Raw genomic sequence first — 12,011 nt, 5'->3', positions numbered from 1 at the left:
ATTCCTATATGCTTATATGGAGGTGCGCACACTACTCGATTTTTAGTTGTGCTAAACAGTTGAGTTGGCTGCGAAACAATCGACAAACGCACAACAGTGTGCACCCACTCTTATAATCGATCGATTATGAATTTTAACCCATAAGAGTTGACAATAGGTTCAAATGTGCAGTGGGAACCTACGGTAATTCAGTTTTAAGTGCGTTGTACATGACGAGGTGGCCGAGAGGTTAAGGCGTTGGACTGCTAATCCAATGTGCTCTGCACGCGTGGGTTCGAATCCCATCCTCGTCGGGGACTTTTAGTTACCAACCTTTTTATTGTCATTTTTTTATGTTACGCGGACAAAATCACGTGTAAAAGCTAGTTATTTAAATATAGTAAGCTTTCATTATAAGGATTGCTTTTTTAAGTAATTGTTGATATACGCAAAAAAAATGAAAAACAAATTGAGTTTGCTAAGAATATTTTTATATAAATTTTCAAATCGGTGGACATCAATAATTATTTTACTGATATTATAAATGCAAAAGTTTAGATGGATGGATGTTGGTTAGAGTTTGTAGCCAAAACGAATGAACGGATCTTGATGAAATTTGGCATAGACGTAGAGGTTAATTTGGAAAAACATATAGGCTACTCACTTTAGGTTTGTTTAGTTCTACGCGGTCGGAGTCGCGGGCAAAAGCTAGTAGTAAAATAAAACATCAGAATACACAAAAATATTTAATTCCATAATACAAATAAAATAGAAATTAAATATAAAATACTGTTATTATAATAAAAACTTAATCTAATGGCACAACTATAAAACTGAATATGACAAATCTTTTGAGCAAAAGAACTTAAGTTTACGAGATTCTGTGCAATTTAAGAACATTTTATCTATACTATTATAATAAAGCGTAAACACAAACTTCTTTGTTGCTTAAGATGTCAGCAATTACAGCGTATTTTTGAATAATTATTTTTTTAATAAAAAGCCCTACACTTACGTCACGCTTTAGGCTAGATATTTTCACGCCATTAAACTTAGAAGGTTAATATTTTGAACAAAAACCCTAATGTGGGAAAGAGAACATAAGTTGCTGCCAACATCAAGAATGAGATTGCTAAGGTTTGTAATGTCATGTTATTTTGACATTTGCAATTGAAAATTTGACAAATGTGAACAATAAAATGAAATTTTTATAATTTTATGCGGATGAAGTCGCATGGGAACAGCTAGTTTTAAGATAAAATTGAAATTATGTATTCAAAAGAATTACATAGATTATATATTTTTAATATTTCAGTAGTAAATAATTAATAAAACTTATGTGTAAATTACCGTAGGTTAGTCACATTTATTGGACGGACTTAGTTACATACATTACATTTCTTACTTTTAAATGGAGAAAGTATGGATGGATGTTACCATACATGGGCGTCGCCATACGTTGGTTTATTTAGATTAGTTATTTTTAAATTAACCTAAAAATATAAAAGCCATTATCAAAATCCTTTAAATATAACATATTTTGTTATTTACAAACATTTAAAACTAACATTTATGTGATTGGTGATTTTATTCGCAAATAAAATTAAACTTTACAAAAATGAAATAAGGTTTAATTTTACTTATAACGTAATTTTGCGCTTGGTTTCATGCAAAATAAAATTGAACCTTTTTACAATGACATAAAGTTCAATTTCATTTGCAATAATCCCTAAACTCCACTAGTGTATTACATATCGTCATCTCTTTCATTCTCGTTGACAAAAGAGACAGGAATCATTTTATTATCTGCAATCAGATATCAAATCTCATGCCTCAATACAATATGGTGGGACAGGCCCTTAATATTTTAAACACTATTATTGACCATGCACATTATCCTGAAAAACACATAAAATATACAATAACAATATAACAGACAAATAAAAATCTTGTTATAAACAGACATAGAAAGGACATTACGAGTTCAGCTGAATTTTTAAAATAAGAGTCTCTCAAAGATGAGTCGTTACTAACGCAGTTTCTTAAGATCTTAATAAATCAAAGTACTTAATGTGGTTCTATAAGAAACTGTATTAACGGTCTTGGTTACTTCGTAAACATTATAATCTTAGTAACAAATGCAAAAGTAAATGGATGTATGGATGTTTCTTAGAAGATATATCCGGAACGACTCTGTTGAATGCAAAATACAACCTCTTTGGAATACAGCCAAAGAGGTTGCATACTGGCCACCAAAACGTTTACATTATTTGTTATTATAGTGTGTCTAAATAATTTAGATTAGTTTGACAATTCATTTCAAATTTAGTAGGGATGGGTTGCGTAAAATCAGTAATGAATCTTATCGATATTCGATTTTTATTCTTATAGAAGTTGGAATCGATAGATTTATAGTTATAACTTATGAATTAAAATAAAAACACTGTTTTCTCAAATGAATAATGACCATAACAAATAATAAGAGTAAATAAATGTTTATTACTACTACAGCCGTACGTAATCGAATTGGATTTCGCTTTTACTGTCATCGCTATATTCTCTACACTATAATCAATACTAGAATTGTCTTATAAATTAGTTAAAAAGAAAATAATAATTTTAGTTGAGTTTGGTAATTATTTAAACCGAATATCGATAGTTCATAATTGTTCGCTATGTGTTTTTGTTTCGTCACTACGATACCTGTCTATTAAGTATGGCATTTACCTTCATACAAATTGAATTCGATACTTCATATGCATCATTTATCAAACTAATCTATCTTATTTAGACACACTATAAAAAGATGGGAAAAACTAGAGAAAGAAAAGACGCTCACGTAATGTGATCGCGACATAGTTTTGTTAATTGTAAATATGTAAATAAGTTTGAACAAAGATGTGTTAGTTCAAGAAAAGTATTTTTTTTTGTATTTTTGGCTGCCGCGCTGTCGGTAACAAGTTTACATAGGTTAACATAATATTAATGAATCGATAGGTACTAAATAACTGAAAACATTAAAGTAATGTCCGCTCTATAATTTGTTTTATATTTGAATATTTGATCATAAAAAGACAAATTATTTCGACAAACATCTAAAATCGATATCTCGATTCAATCGATACAAATTACCGATTAATTCGATAAACCGTTGGAAACTACTGTCTGTTATATTGTAAATTTCCTAAACAACTCAGTCTGAACAGATCTATATAAAATGCTATCCGTGTACAGAAACATGACACCCTATTATCCGAATTACAAAAAAGAGTAATATTCACAACACATATATTTTTATGTTGGTTTGTATTCTTATGAAATTAATTAAAATCGGTTAAATCAATCAAGTTAACATACATAAATTACCCATTTGTAAGTCGAGTAAGTATACACCAACCCACCCAAAGTTCCACAATTAGTAAATCAGGTATCATGTTATAGTACACGCATAGTAACTAAGCGTACAACACGGTCAGTATAACATGATAGCTCCGTTTACTTTCTCTTCTAACGCGGGCGCGATAGTATCAGCGTCGCGGCTATCCGCCATTGCTATCAAAATGCAGACATTGTTGATAAACGCGGAGATAGCTGCCGCTACCACTAACCTATAATGGTATAGTAATACATCTTAAATGCGAAAGTTTAGATGGATGGATGTTTGTTAGAGTTTGTAGCCTAAAGATGTAGATTTCGATGTAATTTGGTATAGATGTAGAGGATAGTCTGGAAGAACAGTCACATAGACTACTCACTTTTGTTTTTATTTAAACGCGGACGGAGTCGCGGGCGACAGCTGGTCTTACTAATAATTTAAATACGAATTGAGGTGGATTGATGTCAGTTTGTAGCCTAAACTGATGAACAGATCTCGATGAAATTTGGAATAGATCGTCTGGAAGAACACATAGATTTACTTTTGTGTTTTTTTAATCAACGCGGACAGTCACGGGCGAAAACTAGAACATTCCATTTTAATAGTAAACCATTTCTAGTAAAGTGCTAGTTAGAATGGTAAAATTATTTTTTTTCTGCTATAGGGCTCCCTTAGCGATCTATTAACAATTCTGAGTTTCAGTAGTCTGTTATCATACTAGTATGCAAAAGTTTGGATGGATGGACGTTTGTAACGTATCACCAACACGGCTTAGCAAATTTGGATGAAATTTGTCACAAATGTAGAACATAGTCTGGATTACATAGAGTTTCTTGATTTTCTTTTTTTATTTTATTAAAAAAAATATATATATCTAAGCCCGTAAGCTATTTAAACTGAAGTGTATTTGAATATATATCCTTTTAAAGGTAATTTCAACATATTTTCCCTAAAATCCTTACCAAAACGAGATGCCCAGGTCAGCCATGCCATCAGAAGACCAGGTGTTGGCAAGATCCTCCTCCGACATCACGTTGTGCTGCAGACGGAGGAAGAACTCCGTCAGCCACACCGACAGTGACCCCAGACAGAATAACACTGGAAAGAGAAACTCATGATAAGGATGCAGAGCGATAGAGAGGTAAGATATTAACAAGCGTACTATTTTCTATAGATATATCAAAAGAGATTTAGTAAAGTGACAGCCCTAGATAAAGCATAACACTGAAAAGAGAGGCTCATGAAAAGTATGGAGTGCGATAGAGAGAAACGATATTTAAAAACACATTATTTTTTACATGTCACAAACTAGTAAAAGAGCACGGGAATTCACCAATTTAGTTGTGACAGCCCTGGTATCCGCATTTGCTTGTATAGTCTACTTTCATCAACATAGGATGTGACGCTATTTCCCCTACCTATACGTTCTCTCTTTTCCCATTCTTTACTTACACAAAAAAGGTAGAAAGGTGAAGAGGGTTAAAATTACTCTAGCTCGCACCACAAGAACAGGTCATGCATGTAAAATTTATTATTGATGGTGGACTCTACCACCTCCTCGATCTCAGAGTCCAGGAGTCTTCAAACGTTTAAAAAAATTGGGAGTGCTCGCGTTGTAAATGCGGGTTCAAGAATATTATCTTGTTTTGAACATTAATGTATAACAAATGATTTAGTACTAGATCCCCATCTTGAAGTTTCCACAAGGAAAGTTTAACAAGCTGTACTGTAAGTTACCTGTCGCGGAGTTACAGAGCAGCAGTGGTTTGGGCGAGCAGCGCGCACGGGAGGCGGAGGCGAGTGCGGCGAGCACGCAAGCGCCGCCCGCCGCCGCCAGCGCCACGCCCAGCTGCGCCGCCGTACCGCACCACGCCCAGCGCCGCGCTGGGTGCGTGCCTGAACGCACTGCAACACAATATTTCTGAATTAATACATAATCCACGAAAATATCTAAACTAATATAATAAAGAGTAAACACACACTTCTTTGTTGCCTAAGATGTTAGCAATTACAACATATTTTCGAATAACTTTTGATATAATAAAAAGCCCTACACTAACGTCACGCTTTAGGCTATATATTTTCACCATTAGGATGTAAATATTTTGGATAAAAACCCTATGTGGGAAAGAGACCATAAGTTGCTATCAACATCAAGGAAGCAAGACTGTCGAGATGTCTCATGTCGTCATTTTGACATTTGCTATTGATAATTTCACAAATGTATACAATAAAATAAAATATTCACCATTTCATGCGGATGAAGCCGCACGGGAACAGCTAGTAGTAAATGAATGCTGTAATAGTTCACTTCTAAAACATCATCCTCCTTAAACTACTCATGTAGCAACTTATTTTCGTCAGTCAGTTGTCATTCCCTTCTGCTCATGTCACCTTTCACGCAATCCTTCCATCTCTTTCTAGGTCTACCTATATCCACGTGCCCACACTCATCAAACATTCACCAAATACGATTCTTTTTCTATACTATATATAATATTAAAATATGTCTATACTAATATTATAAAGAGGAATGATTTGCATTTTTATATGTATTAAAATAACTGAAAAGCTACTGGACCGATTTGAAAAAAATCTTGCACCATTAAAAAGCTATCTTATCACTGAGTAACAAAGGTTACATTTTTAAAATTTTTTATTTATGTCACGCGGTCGAAGTCGCGAGCAACAGCAATCTTTTATGTAAATAACAGAAATATTAGATTCGACTTACGTAAGTTTTACTAAAAACATACTTTAATAACTCACCGCTAAAATCATAATATCTTCGTCCTACTCCAGCATTCAGGGCCTTGTGACCTTCGAACAGACCAAAGCTAATCTGTCCTTCAGACTCCAACGGATTGGGGGCCCTTTTGGCCTTTGCGTCGACCCAATGCGTCGTCCCTAGAGACCCTACGATCAGGGCAATGCATAAACACGACCCGAAGAAGGTCGCAAATATCATGGAACGTTTGAATAGGTTCAACTTCATTTTGATTCAAGTCACAATCACTTTCACTTAGTACATCCGTTCACCGCTAGATGGCGTTACGTCACATGTTCTCCAAAGAGGTTTTATGTGCCTCTATTCTAATTGGAACAATAGAACTTTCGATGCGCGCGCATTGTTTATATTTTTATAGCTGACTTTTCCTTTTCATCTCACGGCGTTAAAGGGAAATCTGAAACGAGAAAATGACACTTTAAGTATAACACACAGTATTAGTAACTAGCTTTCGCCCGCGACTCCGTCTGCGTGGAATTAAAAAAAAACTAAGTAGCCTATGTGTTCTTCCAGACCAAACTCTACATCTGTGCCAAATTTCATCGAGCTCCGTACTCGTTTAGGCTACAAACTCTAACAAACATCCATTCATCCATCCATCTTAACTTTCGCATTTATAATATTAGTAAGAAGTAAGATTTGAAAAAAATCAATTCTTTTCGAAGAGAAGCGGAACAAATAACGGCGGGAACACCAACCCCAATGGATGTGGCCAATGTTTTGGAAATATCGTCGAAGTTTCAGTAGGCGTTCTTGCAAATTAATTAACTTTTTTATTAGTGTTTATGAATAAAACGTGTTAAAACAACCTCATCTAAAAATGCAAATAAGTTTTAATGTCAAGTTTAGTTACCTAATATTTGATTATAATTGGAATGCAGATTAAACCGGTTTAGCTGCTGGTTATTCTTTGACAAATGTAAAAATGTCAAAGAATAACTAAGTGGTAATCTATACTTTTATTATAAAGAGTAAAGATTTGTATTTTTGGATTTATGTATGTATTCGATTCACGTAAAAACTACGGACGATTTCAAAAATTCTTTCACCATTACAAAGATAATATATGTGTGAGTAGCTTACGCAATTTTTTTTAGTTTCACACGGGCGATGTCGCGAGTAACAGCTAGTTTTTATATAAAGACACTCACTTTGGATTAATATTAACCATACTATTCCAAATGTCAATCTTATTGTCGTAGTTTAAAAATAAATATATAATCCAGATTTTTTTATAATACAATAGAGAATCGAGACAGTGAAAGTGTGAAATCGAGACAAAACAAAAACAAAAAAAATCGATTATAATCGATAAAACTACCAGAACATCATAACAATTGCATAACAGTCGTATTCAATAGAAATAATAGAATCTAAACAATTAATATAAACATAGAAAAAAAATATTTTTACTTTAATTCAAAGACTAAATTTGCGTGTGCTTTAGAAAAACAAACTCTATTCCTACTACATAATAGTATAACTTTGCATTTTTATAAAACGAATTCAAGACGTTCTTATAACCTACATTGCAATTTGAACCTTAATTTAAGGCAAGAGAATTTATAATCTCTATATTAGATGATACAATCTGTTACATTAACCCGGTACCACATTGACTCGTTTCTAGCAAGAGCGTGCCCGCCGTAGACTAAATTATCGCATAACTGTTTAGTCTCGCTTTGATTCCTATAACCTTATATGGAGGTGTGCCCACAACTCGATTATTAGTTGTGCAACTAAACAGTTGAATTGGATGCGAAACAGTTGACAATCGTAAAACAATAATGCGATGCTTTAGTCAAGGCGCCCGCTCTAAATGTCACTACAGACTTTCAGTTTGAACTGAACAGTTCGACAGGTCAAGCTAATGTTTTGAACAGTTCTCTCGACTTACGTTTCTTGATCGTCCGTTTTGATAGTCACGGTAGACGAAGCAAGGGTCAAGCATGGTTGGTCACACGCATGGGTACGCGGTTTAAGGTCATTGTTACTTGCGGAAATATTTGATGACGTCACTCATATATGTAAACTAAAGACTAAACAGTTGTACGATAGTTTAGTCAAAGGTATGTTCGTTCTCATAATCACATTTATTTCCTGTAATAAAATCTCCAGCAGCTTTAACGATTTTTTAGCCAATGGTTGTCATGTTGACATTTTTCGGAACTCCATGTCGCGATTTTTTTTTTTTATTCTTTTATTGTTTTGTCTTCATTTTTTGTTTAATATGTGTGTGATAGTTATCTGATTCAACGTTTGTTATTAAAAAAAAATCTCTTGTAAGTACACCTGTCGTCTGTTTTGTTTTTTTTTTTTTTGGTTTTTCTTTTTCTATAATATACTTAATTTGGTTGTGAATTTTGAACATGCAATTGGTATCAATACTATTATAATAAAGCGTAAACACAAATTTCTTTGTTGCCTAAGATGTCAGCAATTACATCATATTTTTGAATATTTAAAAAAAAAGCCCTACACTTACGTCACGCTTTAGGCTATATATTTTCACGCCATTGAACTTAGTAGGTAAATATTTTGGATAAAAACCCTAATGTGGGAAAGAGACCAGTTGCTGCCAACATCAAGGAAGCAAGATTGTAAACAATAAAATAACAGGGAACAGCTAGTAAATAAATAAAATACAACTTGTATAACAATGTACTGTGTAACACCAGTAACAGTTTAACACACGGTAACTAACTGTAGACGTAACAGTTAACTATCGATACGGTTTAATTCAATGAGGTTAACGCGGCCATTGTTTAACCTTCAATAAACAAGACCGAGTTGTAACTTGAATGACCTAAGTTATTTACGTAATGATTCGTTGTCTAACTATCGAATCGGTAATTATAAATTCCAATGTTGCTAATATTATAAATGCGAAAGTTTAGATGGATGTTTGTTTGTCTAAACTGCTGAATGGATTTCGATGTTTAGCATAGATGTAGAGGATAGTCTAGAAAACGCAAAGGCTACTTTTACATCTTAAATCTCACGAGAAAGAAGTCGTGGGCGAAAGCTAGTTTAAAAAAAAAAACAAATGAGCAATCAATCTCACAAAGTTTGGGAAAGGGGAAACGTTCAATTAAGGGAAATGTCTCTCTGTTTCCCATCTCTTGGTTAAAGGTAGGCAACGCAACTGCAAATGCGGATGTCCATGGGTTGTCCGTTATTTTGAGAATTCCGGTGGTCGCTTACTCGATTTACACCTTTTACTATTAGGTAAAAAAAGGTATTGTTTTTGGTAAAAATCGATTATTCCCAAAAAAGCCGCCATGTCCAGAATTTGATGTTCATTTGAAATCTGCACTTAAGAATTATTTTAATGTCTGTTACTGATAAACTCAAAAACTACGGGAACGATTTTAAAACTCCTTTCACCATTAGAACGCTACATAACCACTGAGTAACATAGGCTATAATTATTGTTATAAAGAACCATCTTTGAGACGCTAATGGGAGATAGATATGCAACTAAGTCAAGCGATGCGATGACGAATCAAAAAATCTATCTGTCAGAGTAAATTATTACTAAAACTTGTTGTTGCCTACGCCTTCGTCTGTATGAAATTAAAAAAAGCTTATGTTACTCACTTATAGCGTAGCTTTTAAATGGTGAAAAAATAAAATCGCTTGAGTAGTTTCCGTTATTTCAATACTTACAAAAGTCCAACCTTACATACAAGATGTCACCGCAGTAACAGAGAAATTCTTACGACAAAAATCATAATCCATAGCCGGAACGATGGTACTTTGTCTGTGGTCACTTTCGAATCGAATTAGAGCTTGTTTGTGGTGGGAATAAATTTTAAATCGGAACGATCGATGAACAATTGTCAACACTTTTCTTTATTATGCAATCGATTGGTTAAAATATTTAAGAAAGTATAATAATCAATTTTTCATTGCCAATGAGTCGTGGATTTCAAATAGTAAATTTTGTAAGCCTTCAAATTATTAGATAACCAGCGTGAAATTAAAAAATAAACAAAAGTAAGTAGTCTGTGTTTTTCCAGACTTTTTTCTACATCTATGCCAAATTAACTTAGTTAGTAATATTAAAATACTAGCTTTCGCCCGCGACTCCGTCCCTGTGGAATTAAGAAAAAAGTAAAAGTCAGTAGTCTATGTGTTCTTTCAGACTTCGTTCTACATCTATGCCAAATATAATTGAGATCCATTCAGCAGTTTAGGCTACAAACTCTAAGAAACATCCATACATATTTTTTTTTATTTATAACATTAGTAAGAAGTAAGATTATCCGTGACAAGTACTCAAGACTTTTAGGTCAGAAATAAGCAGGTGCAATCTACAGACAGGAAGCTCACATTACATGTTGCAAGTCTGGAAAAACTAGTCTTTGATGTAACAGTCATAGAGTAGTTTACTCCAAAATGGACATATGAAACTTGGTTATGTCACCATGGTTAGGATTAACGTAATTAAATTTCGAATCAATCTATAATGAAACGATATCATATTCAACACCAATATGAAATATAATCTTGATTATTTTTCATATAGACAACAGACGGTGAGAAATTAAAAAGATATTACACGACAAAACAATGAGTGGGGACGTAATCGGAACTTGGCTACGTTACGCAATCATGACATCGGAACTTAGAGAAACTGGCTCCTGCATGTAACCAGATATTTAAAATATGTAATAGCCCTATTTCTGTATAACCATGGCAACTATCTACTGATTTTGGCGACACTAAATTTTGGTGATATAAATTTATACATATAATAAAATTGAAGTGTTTTTTTTATTATCAAAAGAAGAATTCCAGATTTCGGGAAGATGATGTATTCGCTTTGCTGTTAACGAAAATCGCATTTAAGGTTTTTTGTCTGTCTGTCTGTCTGTCCGCAAGCCGCGTTTGTTCCAGGAAATCTCCGAAACGGCTGGGCCGATTTCTATCTGACTTTCAGTGAAGGGTAGCTGACTTAGACGGTCATATTATAGGCTACTTTTTTATCTTAATATTGCGTGGACGAAGTCGCGGGTGACAGCTAGTGATCAACATAGTTTGTGGAGGGAGGTACATAAGGCCTAGAAAGAGATGGGTGTATTGGATCAAGAAGGGAGAAACGACTCAGATAGAAGGAGAAAGAGGATTAAAACCTACTGTATCAGCCCAATAGTTCTTATAAAATAGCTAGAATGAATTACTTAGTTCTTAATTAAGGCTAAGTTTGTGGCCTAAAGAGTGTATATGACCCGACGTAGACCGAAGTTTTGCTGTTTTCTATAATAATATTTTAACTAAGATAAACCTGTTACTCAAAATAACCTCAACAGATCACGAATGAATCATGATTATACAAGGCCAATCATAATGATTCATTAAGGTATCTATACTAATATAAAGAGGAACGATTTGTATTTTTGTATGTATTGAAATAATTCAAAAACTACTATGCCGTTTTAAAAAATCTTGCACCATTATAAAGCTACATAACCAATGAGTAACATAGGCTACATTTTTACTTGTGTTAAATAAAGATAACTGTACTAATAGAGAGGAAAGATCGTATTTTTGTTTTTTATTATTTTGATTTTAAAAAATTCTTTAATAATTTAAAAGCTATATTTTTAGTGACCAACATAGGCTATATTTTTTTACTATTTTATAATTCTACGGGGACGAAGTCGCGAACAACAGCTAGTTATTAATATCCCGGTTGTAATAAAAGTCGACAAAATTTAAAAAGGTCAATTGAACCTATTTTCTCTTACCTTTGGAGGAATTATTATTCTAGAAAACATCTCTATTTTTGACCGACTTCCCAAAAGAAGGAGGTATTCAATTCGTCGGTATATTTTTTTTTTTTTTTATTTTTTTTTTTATGTG

At 33.4% G+C, this 12,011-nt stretch overlaps 1 protein-coding gene and 1 non-coding gene across 2 annotated transcripts in view; one reads left to right on the top strand and one right to left on the bottom strand.

Moving 5' to 3' along the window:
* Nucleotides 1–211: 211 nt before the first annotated feature.
* On the top strand, nt 212–293 carry Trnas-gcu. Its single transcript has one exon. It is a non-coding gene; the product is annotated as a tRNA-Ser (tRNA).
* A 2,485-nt stretch (nt 294–2,778) lies between these two features.
* The window catches only part of LOC106106746, a 16,230-nt gene continuing 6,997 nt past the window's right edge, over nt 2,779–12,011 (bottom strand). Inside the window, exons 2-5 of the mRNA XM_013287394.1 lie at nt 6,125–6,540; nt 5,093–5,260; nt 4,318–4,453; nt 2,779–3,587 (exon numbers count right to left, since the gene is read on the bottom strand). Of these exons, the coding sequence (XP_013142848.1) occupies nt 3,452–3,587; nt 4,318–4,453; nt 5,093–5,260; nt 6,125–6,350 (666 nt within the window). The 5' untranslated portion in view covers nt 6,351–6,540 and the 3' untranslated portion in view covers nt 2,779–3,451. The remainder of the gene's footprint in view (nt 3,588–4,317; nt 4,454–5,092; nt 5,261–6,124; nt 6,541–12,011) is intronic.

Source organism: Papilio polytes, unplaced genomic scaffold, assembly GCF_000836215.1.
Source record: "Papilio polytes unplaced genomic scaffold, Ppol_1.0 DF822178.1, whole genome shotgun sequence".
Classification (NCBI taxonomy): domain Eukaryota; kingdom Metazoa; phylum Arthropoda; class Insecta; order Lepidoptera; family Papilionidae; genus Papilio; species Papilio polytes.
The sequence above is the reverse complement of the archived record's forward strand: the minus strand, read 5'-3'. Positions and strand labels throughout refer to the sequence as shown.